The sequence below is a fragment of the Cervus elaphus genome, chromosome 23, assembly GCF_910594005.1.
Source record: "Cervus elaphus chromosome 23, mCerEla1.1, whole genome shotgun sequence".
NCBI lineage: Eukaryota > Metazoa > Chordata > Mammalia > Artiodactyla > Cervidae > Cervus > Cervus elaphus.
Window position 1 is genome coordinate 74,232,112 of NC_057837.1, and position 18,712 is coordinate 74,250,823.

At 52.7% G+C, this 18,712-nt stretch overlaps 1 protein-coding gene across 2 annotated transcripts in view; it reads right to left on the reverse strand.

Moving 5' to 3' along the window:
• Positions 1 to 415: 415 nt before the first annotated feature.
• The window catches only part of CDH22 (cadherin 22), a 79,598-nt gene continuing 61,301 nt past the window's right edge, over positions 416 to 18,712 (reverse strand). The window contains exons 8-11 of one of the 2 annotated variants that reach the window (XM_043884777.1): positions 12,601 to 12,722; positions 12,356 to 12,473; positions 5,311 to 5,562; positions 416 to 1,714 (exon numbers count right to left, since the gene is read on the reverse strand). In XM_043884777.1, the coding sequence (XP_043740712.1) occupies positions 1,152 to 1,714; positions 5,311 to 5,562; positions 12,356 to 12,473; positions 12,601 to 12,722 (1,055 nt within the window). In that variant the 3' untranslated portion in view covers positions 416 to 1,151. The remainder of the gene's footprint in view (positions 1,715 to 5,310; positions 5,563 to 12,355; positions 12,474 to 12,600; positions 12,723 to 18,712) is intronic. The other variant, XM_043884778.1, reaches the window with a different exon arrangement.

Below are 18,712 nucleotides of genomic sequence, written 5' to 3' on the forward strand. Positions count from 1 at the left end.
CTTCCCTGTTAGTTTAGTGGGTTAAGACTCCTCGCTGCTGATTGAAAGGGAGTGGGTTTGATCCCTTGTCAGGGAACTAAGATCCCACATGCTGTGCAGTGTGGTCAAAAGGTAAAACTAAAATAAAATAAGGTCCTCATCACACCCAGTGGCTTTCAACTCTTCCATCTCCCAGCAACCCTTGCACTTGAGCCAAGTCCTGGAGCTGCCCACCTTGTCCTCTCTTGGCACCCCTGCCCAGTGTCGTTTCAGCGTCATCTGAAACTCCAGTCACTGGGAATGTCCCTACGTCCCCCATCCTCCATTCAGAGCAGGAGCACCTTTTCTCTTTCCTTAGAAACATAGAGAAAGTGGGGAGAAAGCTCAGACCTGGGAGACAGACATGCCTGGCTTCTAATAACGACAAAAAGAATAATAGTATCAAAGGCTAACATTTATTGAACACCTACTATGTGCCAGGCACTGTCCTGACCACTTGACACATACGAAACCTTTTTATCCTCAGGACTCTTCGAGGTAGGTTCTGCTCATTTGCCTCGTTTGACACAGGAGGAAACTGAGGCCCAGAGAAGGGAGGTAACCTGCCCAAGGCCAGGTAGCCAGTAAGGGCCGTGGCTCCACCGCACACTGGCCAGGTGTCCTTGGACAGGTCCCAGCCACTGCTCTGGGGGGGCTTTCCCCATCTGTTACCTTCAGGGCTCCACCTCGCGGTTTCCATGACGACTAAGACGGTCTCTGCACAGTCCCAGTACACAGTAGGCGCTTAGTAAATGAACAGCCCTTCTTTCCTCTTAACTCTGATGGGGGATACCTGGGGAAGGGGGGGCACTTCGGCAGCATTCTCTCTCCGGCTTCTCCCCCAAGCCAGGAGGGAGCCACGCCCCACCCCACACCCCTCTCTCTGTGTAAGCCCCAGAGCCGAGCGGCGTCCGTTCTCGGGGCAGTTTCCGTGATGTTGATCCTAATTCCCGCACCTCTGGGCGAAAGCTGCCCACCCCCTCGGGGAGGGATGCCGTCGGAGGGTCCGCTCCCGTGGCCCCACTCCTGGCCGCCCTGGGAGGGTGGGAGGTTTGGGAATGGGGGTGAAGCAGGGGACGGACGTGCTTTGTCCTGGGGGTGCAGTCGGGTCCCGGGCGGCAGGGAGGGCCGGGCTAGGAGGCCGGGGCCTCGTCGTCCGGGCGGTGGCCGGCGTAGAGGGCGGCCAGGGGCCGGAAGCGGGGGCCCCAGCCGCTGAGATAGGCGAAGTCCTGCTCGGAGCCCGACGAGCCGCCGCTGTGCAGCGAGCTGAGCGAGGCGGCCGGCGAGTCCGCGCCCTCGAAGGCGTAGGTCTGGAAGGCGTCGTAGGGCGGCACCGACGGGTCCCCGTCCGCCAGCGCCACTTTGCGGCTGATGAAGTCCCTGAACACCGAGAAGTCCGGCTCGGGGCTCGGCGGCCCCTGAGGCAGCGAGTGGCGCTCCGAGGGCAGGCGCGCCTGCGGGGGGCTCCCCGCGCTCCCTGCGGGGCCCTCGCCGCTGCCGCCGCCGCCGTCGCCGCCCTTGAGCTCGCCGAAGTCGTAGAGGCTCCGCAGCGCCGACATGTCGTAGGCCTCGGTGTCCTGCTCGCCGCCGCCCTCGTCGTTGTACTTGATGACGTTGTCCCGCATGTCCTCGTCCTCGTCCGAGCTGAGGTGACTCTTGTGGTGGCGCCTGAGGGTGAGGATCAGCAGCACCAGCACTGCCCGGGAGAGGGAAGTGGGAGCCCGTGAGCGCCCAGCCCTACCCAGGGTGGCCCGCGGACCACCCTTCTGATGCCCAGCAGAACGGGTTCAGCCTAAAAGCTCATGCGGGCTTCCTAGATTTCTGTGCAAAAATACCTTTCTCACAGTCTGAACAGAGCTGGCTATCTGGAGAGGTAGTGAGCTGCCCATCTTGGGAGGTGTGCAAATTCAAGGCTACACCCCCACTGGCGGTGGGGACAGAGAGCTGGTGTTAAGAGATTTCGTGTGTGTTGTAGGGCTGGACCCAACCTCTGAGGTCTTCATCCTCAACTCTATGAAGATACATCCCTGTGAGGTCTCTGGGAGCTGGTGCGTGGAAAGAGGGCAGCTGAGGTTTGAGGGAATGAAATGTCCTTGACCCTGACGTCTCTCTCACCCTTGTCCTTCTCTGTCCACTCCAGAGGCCCTGATCACCCTGTTAGCCCTTCGGGTCTCAGATCCAGGTATGTCCTGAAGGAGCCCTTCACCTCCTGCAGGCCAGGTTCAGCACCATCACCTCCAAGCTTCCCTGGTGAGGGTTCCTCTCTATCGCCCTGCTTGGGCCCCTGGATCAGCAGCATCGGCACCTCCTGGGAACTTGTTAGAAATGCAGGTTCTTAGGTTGTGCCCTAGATCTACTGGATCTGTTTCAGTAAGGCTTTGAAGTGATGCCCAGGCAGCTCAGGTCTGAAAGCCACCGCTCCTTCATAGCACAGATCCTGCCATATGTCGGTCTCATCTCACCTCGAATCCACACTCTGAACTACCCTGGAGGACCCTGGGGCATGTTCCCCTGGCAGGGTGCCTGGCACGCAGTAAGCATGAGAACTATGCTTATTGAATGAATGACTGAATGAAGAAACAGATGGAGACCTGGGTGTTGCAAGGTTGAGAGAATGAATGAATTGTCCCTACTTGGCTTTCTTCACCTGCCAGAAAGGACTCCGCATGCCCTTCCTCCTCCCACCTCACTGATAACTCGTCTTCAACCTTCTAAGCTTCTCTTCTCCTCTACTTTCTGACTTCTTTTATTTAAAAAAAGATTTTGGCTATGCCTTATGTGGGATCCTAGTTCCCTGACCAGTGATTGAACTCGCACCCACTGCCTTGGAAGCATGGAGTCCCAACCACTGGACCACCAGGGGCAGGAAGTCCCCTCTCTGATTTCTTAACATCAGATGTCCCAGGACTCAGTCCTTGGTCCTTTATCCACATCCTCTTTCATGGCGCTTTCCTTGTCTTGTGGCTTTAAATTCCAATTAGAGGCTGACAGCTCCCATACTGCAGCCTCCAGCCTGGACTTCTCCCTTGAAACCTAGATTGTACATCCAGTTTCTGCCCCAACAAGTCCCAGGGGGTGACCAGAAGAATTGCAAACTTAACCTGTTGAAATTTGATATAATAATCTTTCCTCCTTCCTACCCTCCATCTCCCTGCCTCAGCAACGGCAACCCCAACTTCCCAGTGACTTGAGGCTTTTCGCCTCTTTCATTTACTGATGAATCCCAGTGCCTAGGATAATTGAGCACATGGGGGTGGGGCTCATGGATGGATAAATTGGGAACTGAGGAGCAGACAGAGAATTAGATGGATGGGTGGGTAGATGAATGGACAGAGACGCGCTGGGTATCATGTCAGGCACTGGATTTTTCTTGCTGCTACAAACAGCTCGGGCTAGTCCAGGGGCCAGAACCAGCTGCGTGGGCCATGGGGCAGGCTGCTGGCTCACGACCTAACAAGGTGGCCCATGACAGGGAAGGAGCGGGGGGGACCCGGGGACAGGTCGGGAGGGAGGAAAGGTGTCAGGAGAGACGTGGGAAAGATGGATGGACGGCTTCCGGAGCTGGAGGCTGGAGCTGCGGAGGGCGATGCCCGTGAGAGCAGATGGTGGGGAGCGTGGGCGGCGGGCGACAGATGTGCCAGGCCTGATCAGCGATTCCGCCCGTCACCTTTACAGCACTGATGTGCACTTTCTTCGTTTGTGGGCAATTAGGCAGAAATTTGTTTGCACTGCCTCGGAAAATGAAACCGCTGTAAAGTGTACCCTCTGGAAAAAGGGTTTCTGAGCCATGGGCTGAGGAGGGGAGAGAGCGGGGTGGGTGGGGGGAGCCTCCTAGCTAGGAGGGGCCTGCCCAGGGCTTCTGCAGGTCCCGGGGGTGAGCAGCGAGGCGTAGGATGCAGCTGAATCTCCCAGGGAACCGAGCAAACCTGGGATCTGCCATCTGGCCCTTCCTTGAGCTCCTCCAACTTTGGGTGTTCTGTGAAGTCCAGAGGTCAGGGCTGAGGTGAAGCCCTTCTGCTTCAACAGCGAGAGGCAGCACTGTGGCCACTGGGTCTAGTTGAGCTCCTGAAACTGGACTTCTTCCTTGGGGACACTTTGGGGGTTCAAGTGGCTGCTGGTGCAACTGATACCAGAGTAGATTTTGCCCCCTCCCCGAATACCTTAAGATTTTAAGCCAGCTGCCCCAAGATTTTGCCCCCAGTTTAAATTCCTAGCAGTGAAAAAAAGTGAAAGTATTAGTTGCTCAGTCGTATCTGACTTTTTGCGACCCTGTGGACTGTAGCCCATCAAGCTTCTCTGTCCATGGGATTCTCCAGGCAAGAATACTGGAGTGGGTAGCCATTCCCTTCTCCAGGGAATCTTCCCGACCTAGCGATCCAACCCTGGTCTCCTGCATTATAGCCGGATTCTTTACCTTCTGAGCCATGGGGGAAGCCCAGATTTCCCAGCAGGTGGGGTAGTTAAAGGAACAGAAACCACAGGCTGAAAAGACCTGATTTCAAGGAAGACCCAGTTAGAAGACTAGCTGGGTCCCCTTCTGCAAGCCACTTAACCTCTCCAAGCCTTAGTTTTGTCATCTGAAAAATGGGGTTGATACATCTGGCTGCACGGTTGTAAGGTTCACAAGAGTCCTTTTTACTAAAAGCCCTACATAGAGAATAAAATAGGACGATAGACATGAGAGAACTTTAAAACATAGGCTTGGCTTTTAAAAATTAGGGGAGACTTCGGGCCATATAGAGCCAGCTGAACTCAGTCTCCACTGGGTGCTGACCACTTCTGAAGTTGGCAAAGCGGCTGCTTGGTACTTAGGAGACTTATAAGAGCTGCAGGTTAGAGCTCGGAGCTCAGGCAATTGGTTCAAGATGGAAGAGTAGAAAGACACACCCCCATCTCCTACTGCGAGAGCACCAAAATCACAGCTAGCTATTGAACAACCATCGACCAGAGGATGCTGAAACCCACTAAAAAAATCCAAAGACAAAGGAGAAGCTGCAGCCAGACGGCAGGAGGGGCGCAGTCACTATAAAATCAAATCCCATACCTGCCAGATGGACACCCCGCAAACTGGAGAACCAAAGTTGTTCTCCGCCTGTTGTAAAGACTCCGAGTCCCACGTCAGGCCTCCCAGCCTGGGGATCCCGGAAAGAACTTGGAGCTCCATCAAGCCAGCCGTTCCTTGTGCGGACAGGGAAAGTCAGACCCCCACGGGGGCCACTGGGGAAGGAAATCTGGGCCCGAGGACCGGGGCCAATCAGGCGGGGGGGTGGGGCTGGCTCTTGGCCGACTCACCGACCAGGATGAGGACACAGACCAGGAGGGCGATGAGGGCGCCGGGGCTGAGGGAGGCGGCCATGACGAAGGCCGTGGTGTTGCAGGACTGGATGGTGCCCGAGCTGTCGCAGCCGCAGATGCGGATGGTCAGCGTCCCCGTGCTGCTCAGCGTGGGAGGCCCGCTGTCCACCACCAGGATGGGCAGGAAGAACACGTCCTGCTCCTGCCGATTGAAGCCCATGTGCTGCGTGTGCACTGCGGCCGTGTTGTCTGCTCCGGAGAAAGCGAGGGGCGAGTGACTCGGGGTCAGCCTTGCGTGTCCCAGCCCCTCCTAAGTCCACCTTGGGATCTGCCTCACTCTGCCCTCAGCTACCGCCTCCCAGCGGACCTGATCTCCCCCAATTCTGCCCCCCAGATCCCTGAAGGTTCTGTCCCCAGCCCTCGAGCCTTCGCTTCTGTCCTTAGCTGTTCTAAGTTTCTCTTCCCAGCTGTCTCAAAGTTTTGCTTTCAGCTATTTCAAGATTCTGTCCCCAGCTGTGCCAAGGTCCTGTCCCCTGTTATTCCAAGATTCCATCCCCAGCTGGGCCAAGGTCCTGTCCCTGCCTATGTCAATTTTTTCTTTTTTTTTGCCATGTGCCTCAACAGCCTTTTGTTGTTGTTGTTTCAGATTCTACACCAGCTGTCAAATGCATCCTGACCCTGGGGCCCTGTGGTCTTGGGGTTGTGGCTTCCTGAGCGCGGACAAGTTCTGGGTCATCAGAGAAGACTGGAAACTCCAACTGGCACCTGCCTTTGGCTGAGGGAGCTTGCTGTCAGGGGTCTCTTTAAGAGCTGAGCCTGGAGTGCCGGGGACATGCCCTTGGGGCCTGATAAGGATGCCTCAGGGCACCAAGGTCTCCTCACCCGTCTCTCTCCTTTGGATGCTGGCAGCCAGAGGAGACAGTGAACTCACATGAGTCATACTCACACTGCTGCCGGCTGGCGCCGGGAGTGCGGGTGGAGAATGTGTAGACGTGCCCACTTCCCCTGGCCTCCTGACTCCTCTGCACCTCCCCTGTATGGGCCAGGCCATCACGGACCACCCCCTCCCCTGCCATCATTTTGGTGGAAGTACTCAGAGCCCACCTGGCTGCTGGTTGTTGCCCCCACCCTCGACAGCCAGCCCCGCAAAAGGGGCCCCACTTCCCACGGGGGGCTCAGGCTTCCTTCCTGAGTCCTTCTCTCTGCGTTCACAGACCTCAGGCAGGTCTCCCTGACCTCAGATTTTGGCAGCCTGGGTCCCTTCCTCAGCTTCGAGTCCCCAGTTAACTCAACCTCTTCCGTGGCCCCCATGCAGTGTGCCTGTCCTGGCCTTCCCCATCACGGACATAAAGCAGGAACCAAGAGCCTTTGGAAGGGCCAACTTGTGGGCTTGGGCACCTCTGTGAAGTAGCCTGGAGATCCGGCTGAAACAAGACTGGTCATGGGTTGAAGGTCATGTGATGGCCACATAAGAGTTTGTTGTGTGATTCTATTTTTCTACACATTGGAAATTTTTCATTAAAATGTTAATAACTAAGGCTGAGTTGATCATGTACTAGTTTGGGGAACTCATTTAGCTTCTCGGGACCTCGGTTTCCTCATCTGTAAACTGAGGAAAACAGCATCACGCAGGTGTGAGGATGAAATAGTATAGTTCATCCATGCCGTGTAGAATAGCTCCCCCAAAGCAGAAACTCTCCGTGAATGCTGGTTGTTACTTTTTTCATGCTCCACCCCCACACACTGTACCCCGTGCCCACTCTCTGTTGAGGCTGCCCTGACTTTATTCACCAAGTTCCTGCTAGCTGGAACACCCTCTCCACCTTCTTGCCTGGGCAAATTCCTCATCCGTCATGCTCCAGCTAAATGTCACCTCCTTCCTGTGGCCACCTTTCTCCGCTTCTCTGGGAAGGAAGGATTTACGGCTCCCCCCGCCCTGCTCTGACTATGCAGGTGCCACGCACACTTCTGTTACAGCACTTGTCATGCTGCCTTAAGGTAGCATTTGCCTGTCTCTTCCCTGGCAGTGAGCCAATCTGAAAGAATGATGCTTGAACGAGCCACATCTTCTAGGGGTAACTGGTGGTCCTGGGTCAGCTCCTCAAGTTCTGGCTTTAGCCTCCTGTCAAAGGGCAGTCAAGCCAGCTGTCAACATCTGCCTTCCCCTGAGGATGAAAGGCTGAAGAGCAAGATGAGGGGTAAAACGAATAGCATGGGACTCCTTTGCATTGACTGCATTTTTTTTAATGCATCAATGACTGGGTGGAAATGCTTAATCCTCACAAACATCAAGAGTTGTAACATTATTTTAAATACATGGAATTTGAGGTTCAGAGAGAAGGGACTTGTCTGAATTTATTCTGTGAATTGGTGGCATAGCTATCTTTTCCATCCACCCATGTTATCATCAATCCATCCATCCAACTATCCATCTTCCATTCATCCATCCACCCATCCTCCATCCATCCATCCATCTATCCATCTATCCTTCAACAATCCATTCATCTATCCCTCCATCCATGGATCCAATAAATCTTTATTGAGTACCTACTGTGTGCTTGGCACCATGCTAGTCATAGGAAGGAAATAATGAAGACCTAAATCAACCATAATCTTGGATCTGGTCTTACATGATAATATGAGAGACAAATATTAATCAAATAAACCCACAATTTAGTCTACAATTGCAAACCATGAGGAGTGCTAAGAAGGAAAAGTATAGGAAGAGCATTTAACAGAGGATCTGACCAAGTCTGGGAGGTCAGGGAGAACTCTTTGGGTGAAGATATGATATTATTGCTGAACCCTGAACAATGAGTTTGAGGATAGGGAATAGCCCATGCAAAGGTCCTGTGGTTGGAAGAGGCACAGGAACTCAAGGAGCTGAGAGCAGTCTTTTGTGGCTGGAGGGACAGGGTAAGTCAAGAAGAGGCTGGAGAGGGAGGCAGAGGCTCATTATAGAAAATCTTAGAGGCCACGGTAAGGAATTGCATTATTTTCCTAAAGGCAATAGGAAGCCACTGATTGGTGGGCAAAGAAGCAACCTAGTGACATATCATCCCTCCATTCAACAGCAAATAAGAATTAAACACCCTCTATAAGTCAGGATAAGCCTTCCCTGGTTCAGTGGTAAAGAATCCACCTGCCAATGCAGGAGATGCTGGTTTGATCCCTGGGGTGGGAAGATCCCCTGGAGAAGGAAATGGCAACCCAGGCCAGTATTCTTGCCTGGGAAATCCCATGGACAGAGGAGCCTGGTGAGCTACAGTCCATGGGGGTCACAAAAGAGTTGGACATGACTTAGCAACTAAACAACAAGAAGTCAGGATTAGTCTAGCCCCTGAGGATAGAGCAGTGAATAAGACAGACATAATCCCCGCCTTCTCGGAGCCTACCTTCTAAGCAAGGGTGACTCTAATCTAAAACACAATTGTGGATGTGGAAGACCAGTTAGGAAGTTGTTGTATGTTTTAGATGTGAAATAATAGTGGTCGTGGAGGCACTGAGAAGTAGACAGATTTGAAAAATGAGTGGCTGGCTCTGGCTCAGCCTCAAATTCCCAAGTAAGAACAGAGGAGGAGAAAGGGGATATTTGTTTCTCAGGGCTGCTGTCTTTGACCACGGAAGCCATATGTTTCTGGAGCTCTAGTCCCTGCTACTGTTTCACTCCATAAGAGGAAATCCCTGAGCCTCATTCCCATCCCTCTTCACTCCTCTCCTGGCAGCTGGCTTTATCTGGGGAAGCCGCTGGCCACCCCAGACCCCGACCCCACCCTTCTAGGCGGGATCTGCGCCCAGCACTGCATCCATCCATCTGGCCTGACATACATCAGTGTCAATCCCTGGCTGCAAAAGCAATATTTATAAATCACGTTTCCAAACTGGCTACAAATTTGTACAAAGAAACAGATGGGTTGGGGTAGCCGTTTGTCAACTGGGATATTTATATGGTGAGGAGGAGGGGGCTTGGCACACCGCGGGGAGGGGCTGGGGGGCTGGAAGGAGGAGTCCTTGCCTGCCTGTGCTGACCTCAGCACGCTGCTGCTGCCCTGGCTCCCATGGGTCAAGCCAGGGCTCCTTGTGTCTCCTATGCCCAGCTCAGGATTCCACAGCAATGATAAGCAGGCAGGACAGTACTGGTGGTGAAAGTTGTTAAAATACCGAACTACTACGGTTTAAATAGCCGTGACTCTGAGTCCCCCAATTCCTGCCCTGTTGCCTCAGCCTCTCCCTCAAGCACACCGCCAACTTTTCTTTAAAAAAAACATTAATGTATTTATTTTGGCTGTGCTTGGGTCTTTGCTGCCGCGCGGGCTTTTCTCTAGTTGCTGGGAGCGGGGGCTACTCTCTAGTTGCAGTGCTCAGGCTTCTCACTGCAGTGGCTTCTTTTATCGCAGAGCACGGGCTCCAGGGCTTCAGCAGTTGCCGCTCATGGGCACAACAGTCGTGGCTCCTGGGTTCCAGAACACAGGTTCGACAGCTGTGGTGCCTGGGCCCAGTCGCTCCACGGCATGTGGGATCCTTCTGGACCACGGATCAAGCCCAAGTCTCCTACCTTGGCAGGCAGATTCTTTACTGATGAGCCACCAGCACACCCCCGCTTCAACACAATCAAGTCACTGATGGGTTAGAGCCTGGCTCCGCAGAGGCCCCAGGGTCCTACTCCAGGTTTATGATCAGTGACCTGATTGGTTATCTGAGCTGCACTGGTTGTTAAATCCATTTGGGACTCCTGGAAATACACATGGGTCTGGCTTCAGAGGCCACTGAGAGAAGGGATGTCAAAGTCTTGGGCGGGGGTGAACCCAGACCTGTTCCAGGTTCAAAAGGAACTCACATAATCTGACCCTTAGTACCTCTGTGACTACACGTCCTCCAGTCCTGTCACTCACTCGCCCCAACTAGGAAGGTCTTGAACATCGCAAGCCTGTTCCTGCCTCAGGGCCTTTGCGCTTGCTGTCTCGTGGACTTGCATCATTCTTTGTGCGGTTATCTGCATGGCTCACCTAACTCCCCTTAGACCCCTCCTCACTACTGACTCCTTCACAGAGGCCTTCCTCAGCCACCTCATTTAAAGCGGCTTCTACTCTTGTGCTGCGCTCTGCGCAGTCGCTTCAGCCCTGTCTGACTCTTGATGACCCCATGGACTATGGCCCGCCAGGCTCCTCTGTCTATGGCGATTCTCTAGGCAAGAATACTGGAGTGGGTTGCCATTCCCTCCTCCAGGGGATCTTCCAGACCCGGAGATCAAACGTGGGTCTCCTGCACTGGCAGGCAGGTTCTTTACCACTAGCGCTGCCTGGGAAGCCCAGCTTCTACCCTTACCTGGCTTTATTTCCTCCTGTTTTGTCTAACACGTGTATGTGAATACCTGCTATGTGCCGGGCACCCAGGGTCCAGCACTGAATAGAACAAAGTCCAGACTTTGGTGAAGATTGCATTATTTCTCCCGGCTGGCCACTTACTACCCTTATCATATTATTTATTTGTTTGATTTCTGTTTTCCCTCCCTAGAATGTAAACTCCATGAAGGCAGGGATTTTGTCTCATGTGCTGCTACATTTTTAGAACCTAGAACAGTGCCTGGCATATAGACAGTTTTCAATAAATGTTCAATAAATAGTTGTTGAATGAAGGAGATGTGCTGCTACATTTTTAGAACCTAGAACAGTGCCTGGCATATAGACACTTTTCAATAAATGTTCAATAAATAGTTGTTGAATGAAGGAGATGCCATGTTCTAGGTGCTGACATTACACTTTGGTAGACCACATTTCACTGGGGTCACCTAGCTGCTTGGCAGGCATTTTCAGCCCCTTTTTACAGATGGTGAAACTGGGGCAGACCTCAGGGCTGCACAGGAAGCCAGGAACTGAAGTTGAACTGAGACCCAGGTCCCTCACTCCCAGTGTGTTGATCCTACCCCCAAATCTACTCCTTAAAGATTCAGACTTCAACTTCCTGATGAAGGGGGACCTGCAGGGGTGGGTTTCACAATGGGATCAGCTCAGGCTGGGCGGGGCAGTTTGCTTTCAAGGTAGGGAGAAGGAAGCACATTGGAACCGACACAGGTGTGGGTTTGAACCCCAGCCTCATGTTGACTCCCTATGTGACCCTGAGTGAGTCCTTATCCTCTTAAAGTCTCAGTTTCATCACCTGCAAAATGAGGGGAGGGGTAAGAAAACCGCCTCTCAAGTGACCAGGAGGATGCAAAGAGAAACGCGAGTGGGCTAAAGCACTTTTTTCCCAGCTGTGCTGTCTTCACTGAGGCACACTGGCTTTCTCTAGCTGCAGTGCGAAGGCTTCTCTAGTTGTGGCCCATGGGCTCAGTAGTTGCAGCGCATGGGTTTAGCTGCCCCTCAGCATGTGGTATCTTGGATATCCGACCAGGGGCAGAACCTGTCCCCTCTTAATCGGAAGGCAGGTTGTCAACCACTGGACAACCAGGGAGGTCCCAAGGGATAAAGCACTTTTAAAACAAAAGGGTAGTTGTGTATGTGTGTGTGTGTGTGTGTGTGCGCGCGCATGCGTGTATGTGAGTTGTTCAGTTGTGTCCGACTCTTTGTGACCCCATGGGCTGTAGCTCGCCAGGCTTCTCTGTCCATTGGATTCTCCAGGCAGGAATACTGGAATGGGGTGCCATTCCTTTCTCCAGGGGATCTCCCTGACCCAAGATCAAACCTAGGTCTCTTGTATTACAGGCAGATTCTTTACCGTCTGAGCCACCCGGGATCCCTGGCTTATTCCAGTCTTCACTTAGATCAGGGGCTCCTTCCACCCTGGAGCTGCACCCGCTCCCATTCTTCATGTATTCCCTCTCTGTATCTTTCTATCTACCCCTGTTACCCTGGAGCTGTGTCCCCTTCACTCCACCAACCCACCTCTTGCTTGTTCTTCAGTCTGGCCAGCCCTTGGTAAGGGCTCCAGTGTGGCGCAGAGGCCCACCCCTCTAGGGGCCTCTGTAACATGGGAAGGGGACAGGGAGGCTAGGCTCCTCCCTCCACGAATGCTAGGATTTGGCGGTCCTTCAGAGGTCACTCACCTTGGATGTCTAGCAGGGAGAAATGGGGGTTGCTGGGAGCTTCAGGCACCAGGCGGAAATAGAAGCGATGCCCGCTCTGGGGCTCATCTCTGTCCACCACGCTGATGGTCTGGATGAGCTGAAGGGTGAGGAGGGGGCAGGGGACTGAGGCGAGGCCGAGCCCATGCTGGGCCTGAACAGAGGTTGCCCCAGCAACCGACTTGGTAGCGACCCCCAGCCCCCAGCCCCCAGCCCCTCAGTGGTACCTGGCCTGGCTTGGCATCCTCACACACGGCTGCCTCATAGGGTGTGGCCAGCTCCGGGGGATTGTCGTTCACATCCAGGATTCGGATCCTCAGGGATGCCCGGGAGAGCTGGGCGTGATTGTCTGTAACAACAGCACAGCTGTGGGGTGGGAGGCTCCAAGTGTGAGATCTAGACAGCCCCCCATCTACTGCTAGGACATTAGGCAGTGGGGTCGCATTGAGAGATCTGTGTGCTGATCAAGCTGGACATCTGGCTAAATGGGTCACCATCACCATACCAGTCCTCACCACTACCAGTGTTGCTATCATCATCACCACCATTATCACTGTAACCATCACCATTAGCATCACCATAATCACCAGTACCACCCCATCACCAACACCATCACCATCTCCACCATCACTACTGCTACCTTCACCATCACCATTACTAGTAGCATTGCCACCTCTACCAGCATAACTACTGGTACCACCATCGCCATCCTTCCCACTCTCACCATCACCAATGCCATCCCACCTCTGTCACTATCACCATAGATGATCATCACCATCAGCATGAGAATTATCACCACCATCGTATCCACTAGTACTGCCTCCCTCATCTTCACCATCATTACAGACATTAAGGCCATCACTCACCACCCTTACCAACCCCAGCACCACCCCCCGACATCACAATCACCAATATCACCACCACCATCATCTCCAGTCATTCACTTCTCCACCATCTCGGTCCCAGCCCCACCAACACTGCCGTGACCCCGCCATCATCACCCACATCACTACCACAGCACCACCACCCCCCACTCCCACCTCCAGCCACGCTACAGTCAACACTGCCACCCTACCCCTTCACCTCAGCGTGCTCAGAATGCTCCTGCAGCATCCATACCCATCATTTCAGGTATCCTTGCAGAAATCCGGTAGTTTGGTATAATTTCTATCCCCATACCGCAGAAGAGAAATGAAAACATTGGAGAGTTTAAAGAATCAGTCAGCTGGCAACTGAAGTCCCAAACCCTTGCTCTTTTAAGACTCGATCCTGAGAGGGCAAGACAAGTCCACTGGAGGTGAGTCTTCACCTCCAAAACCATGCAGTCCCCACCCCTCCATCTGTGATGTCTTTGAGGTCAAGGCTTCTGTTGCATTAGTTCCTGGGTCCCCAGCATTGTGGCATGTGGTACAGACTAGATTCTAACAGATCTGCTGAGTGAATGAGGGCAACCTGGAAACACTGAGACAGACAGAGGCTTGCGTTTCAGGCATGGCTCTGTCCCTGACACCGTGTTTGATCTCGGGTAAAACTTTCCCCTCTCTGACATCAGTTTCCACACCTGGAAAACAGCACAGTGATTAAGGGCAAGGACTCAGGAACCAAGTGGCTCCAATCTCAGTGGTGTCACTTAGCAGCTCTGTGATCCCTGCCAGGTCACTTGACCTCTCTGGGCCTTGATTTTCTTACCTTCAACAAAATGGGTCTGTTAGGAGAGAGTTGGTTAGGCAGACAGATTGAGTCAATATCTGCAAAGCACTTAAAGCTGTATATATAACACACAAGTGTTACATAAGGACTTGTTAAATAAACAGGCATCCTTGAAGGATCCTCTCAGCAATGACTCGGTGACTCGGGGCTCTGGGACACCCCATCCCCTCCTGTCCTTTCTGAGAAGCACCCTGAACGTTGGCCCTTTACAGCCCCCAGACCTCTGAGTGCTCAGGGGTGCCGTGTCCTTGGCTATCTTAGCCATGAGTTCATTACTGACATGTTCCAGCCAACAGTGCAATCAAGGACAGGCAGCCAGGAACCCCATGAGTTTTTGGGGGGATGAGGGGGGTGGTCGACTACTCCTTTCTGTGAACTCAAGGGCCCCATCGGATGCCGACTGCAGCTGCTCCTGTGTCGATAAAGACAGAAATGGAGATTGGGAGGCAGGTGTGGCCACCGGGTCAGGGAAAGGAAGGGCGGGGGGTGGGGGGCGTCCTTAATTAACTCAAACCCCGACTCCTCTCTGGAGCTCCCCTTAGCCAGGGGCACCTTATCTTCTCAGCTCACCCAGATCTGCCGCTTCGGCGATTAGAGGGGGCTTTTCCGGGGGCGAGAGATAGGAGTCGTGACTGGGAATGCCGGGTGAGCTGTTATTTTTAAGAGCGTTTTGCTGGAGAACAGCCAGCCAGAGGGTGCTTTGTGGGGAGAGGAGGAGGGGAGGAGAGGAGGGTGAGGTCCATCGCCAGGAACGGGCACCTCTCTCCCCACTAAGGCAGAGGGAGAGTAGGGGCTGAGAGGGTAGCTTCCCCTTCATTGGGGGGCGGTTTAGGGCTGGAGGCAGAGGTAGGGTCCTGTGGGGCCATGCAGAAGGGGTGCTCAGAGTCGGATAAGATCCTCAGTGGGCAGACTGGAGGCTTGGGTCCACTGCTGGTGAGCACCCATTATTGAATCATTCCTCTGAATTCTCCTGGGCCTCTCCCATCTCTTCATTGAGCTGTAATTCTATCTTGATTATCTCGATTTATTGAGATGTAATTGACATATAACACTGTATAAGTTTAAGGCGTAAAATGCAGTGATTCAATACACATAGATATTTCGAAATGCTAGTCACAAAAAGATTAGTTACTACAGCCTTACTTTACAAGGCTACCGTTTCGTTGTTGTCCTAGCTCCTCCTTTCAAATGTTACGGGTCACTTCTTGGGAAAGTCCTGAGTCCTTTGGCAAGAGAGAGCATCTCAGATCTGAGAGGCTGGGCAGCCAAGAGGTGTGTCTCTATGTTGCCAAAGTTGCCACCTACATAGCTTATCACAGAGACCCCCTGAATTGGAGGCTGGCCTGGAACCCCAGAGCTCGTGGGCCAACCCAAAGGCAGCACTCCCATGCTCTCGACATCATGGCAGTCTCCAGCCTGGCTCACTAGAATCACTTGGGAAGGGACATTCTTGGTGGTCCAGTGGTTAGGAATCCACCTTGAAATGTAGGGGACGTGGGTTCAATCCCTGGTCAGGGAACTAAGAGCTACATGCCATGGAGAAACTAAGCCTCCCTGCCTCAGAGAGTCTGTGCACCATACTATAGAGTCCATGCATCACAGTGAAAGACCGCACGATGCGACGAACTTCCCGTGAGCCGCAGCTTAGACCTGATGCAGCCAAATAAATACAAATTTTTTAAAAAAAATCCTGCTTTAAGATGAACTGATGCCCAAGACTTGGTCATTGATTTTTTTTTTTAATAACTCCAGGTGAATCTATATAATATGTATCCATAGCAAGTTTTACAAACTCTGGGGGTGACTGGCAGGTGCTGGGGGAGGTCCAACTGGACATCTTGCCTCTGATTGGCTTCTCCAAACCCCTATGGATCACAGCATCATTTGTAATAATTGATAATAATGCATAATTTTACCACCTTAAATGTTTCTGGTATAACACAAGAAATCCACCAATAATTTCCTCTTCATGCAGAAAGTTTCAATTTATAACAAACTTTCTTATTTTTCATTGGATCTTCAAAACAACTCATAAAGGAGGTCTTAATTAAACCTGTTTAAAAATTTTTTTTGGCCGTGCCGTGCAACTTGCAAGATCTTAGTTCCCTGACCAGGGATCAAACTCAGGTGCGGGCAGTAAAAGTGCCGAGTCCTAACCAGAGAATTCCCTAAACCTATTTTGCAGATGGAGAAACTGAGGCCCAGAAAGGGGTAAGACTTTGTCCAAAGCCATAGGAGAGTCAGTGGCAGAACTGGCGTTGGGTCCTAGGTCTCTGGACTCTGAGGCCAGTGCCTAGTCCAGATGCAATGCCAGTGGGCCCTCCCGCTGCCTGAATATTTGTCCATCCAGATGCAGCTACTGCTCGGACCGAGGCCCAGGCTGACCTCGCCCCACACCCAGCGGTCGGCGCCCCCTCCCAGGGCTGGATCCCCCAGGGGTCCCACCCACCCTCCCCTGGCATCTCAGTTCAGCTGACTGACATGCAAATTAGTTTAATTATTTCTTCTTCTAAAATAAATTATATTTTGCAGTAGCTGCAATATGTTGTGTCAGGCAAAATTACATTCAATATTTTTAAACTAATTGATGCAGCCTTGAGGAAGGCTGATTGACAGCCCAGAGCTGAGCAGGCCTGCAGTCTTAACCGATTCCTAAATTAAAATTAAACGTGCCTCGGCCGGGTGCTTCCTCTCTGAGCTGGCTCACCATTAATCCGAGGAGGTGGCAGGTGGAGCCCTGGGGGACCGAGGGGCTGAGAAGCGTGGGCCACTCTGTGGGTGCCTTGGGAAGAGAGCAGGCTTGGGCAGGAGAGCCAGTGTGCAGTGTTGGCAGGCCCCTTAGCTTCTCTGGGTCTCAGAGTCTCTTCTGTATAACAGATGGGGGACCGGACTGGGCAATTTGAAACTGAGACTTCTGTTTTCTGCTGACTATTACAGTTTGAGCGTCTCCTTTTTACCAAGGACACAATACTGAACAAGACCAACACTGCCTCTTGGTCTATGGCAGGGACAGACAGCATTCCAGACTGTGATAAGAATTGAGAGAAAAAAAGTCCAGGACTGTGAGAGGAGGAGGCAGGGGCTCCTACCCTGGTGGGGCACAGGGATGTTTACCCTGAAGTAGGGGACGGTGGCGCCAGTGGTAAAGAACCTGCCTGCCAACGCAAGAGATGTAAGAGACGCAGGTTCGATCCCTGGGTTGCAAAGATCCCCTGGAGGAGGGCACGCCAACCCACTCCAGTATTCTTGCCTGCAGAAGCCCATGGACAGAGGAGCCTGGTGGGCTAAAGACCATAGGGTTGCAAAGAGTCAGACGACTGAAGCCACTTAGCACTTATCAGGGGACCTTTAAGCTGAGATCCAACCAGGAGGTGATCAGGTGAAGGGGATGGGAAGAAAGAGCTCTCCAGGTAGTAGGAACAGCATGTGCAAAGGTCCTGGGGTGGGAGGGGAGTCTGTAGATAGTAAAACTCTGGATTCCTTCTAAGGAAGATCCCATCCCCTGGCCGTTCCTAATATAGTGTCTGGACCAAACTGGACTTAGAGGGCTGGAGGCCACTAGGAAAGGCAGAGGGGGTAGGGCCTGGCCTGGTGTCCCTGTTAGGGAACTCCTAGGAATGTGTGCCTCCCAGAAGGCCACCAGCAAACACATACAGAGAACCTGCCACGGGCTAGGGTTTGTTCTGCCTCATTTCATCCTGTCAGCCCCTGTGGGAGGTACGGATTTGAATTACTGCCATTTTGTTGATGAGGAAACTGGCTCAGAGAGGTAAAGAACTTGCCCAAAGTTTCACAGGGGACAATCAATGGAACCTGAGCCTGGTTCACAATAGGGACTTTCTACCCATCAAATGATGTGGCCTTTCTGACCACCTTTAGCTGCCTGAGGCCGGCTTGCCTTGAGGCCCCAAATGTCTCTGCCTCCTCCAGGAAGCCCTCCTTGACTGCCCTCAGTCCTGGGCAATCAGACTATACGCCCAAGACCTACACACCCATAAGGCTGTGTGATCTTCCTCCCTGGCCTGTCCCTCGCCCCGCTCTCCTTTTGCCTCTGGTCCAAGTTTCCTCTTTTCCCTCCTTCAGCTCTTTGCCCAGATGTCTTCTCAGAGAGACTTCCTCTGATGACTTTATTTTACTTTGCTCCTTGCAATTCCACCAGATACCCCATTTACTGCTCTCTCTCTGTAGTCTTTATCCAACATCCCTGTATTTTTGTTGTTGTTGTTCAGTTGCTAAGTTTTGTCCGACTCTTTGTGACCCCATGGACTGTAGCCCGCCAGGCTTCACTGTCCTTCACTGTCTCCAAGTTTGCTCAAACTCATGTCCATTGAGTTAGTGATGCTATCTAACTGTCTCATCCTCTGTCTATAGTTTTACTTACTTAAATTCACCCATCATCTATCTCCCCCACTAGAAAGTAAGCAGATTTTTGGTCTCTTGTGCTTTCTGCTGTCTCCCCAGCCCCCCTCTGCATGGCACACAGTAGGTGCTTAATAAAGATTTGTCAAATGAATGGGTTTCACTGTCTGTGGCATCTCTAACCGTGCTGGGCTGCTGCGGAGTGACAGGGAGAGATCGAGACCTCTGGAGGGACAAAGTCTGTGGGGGCCGCATCCCCTCCTGAATCAC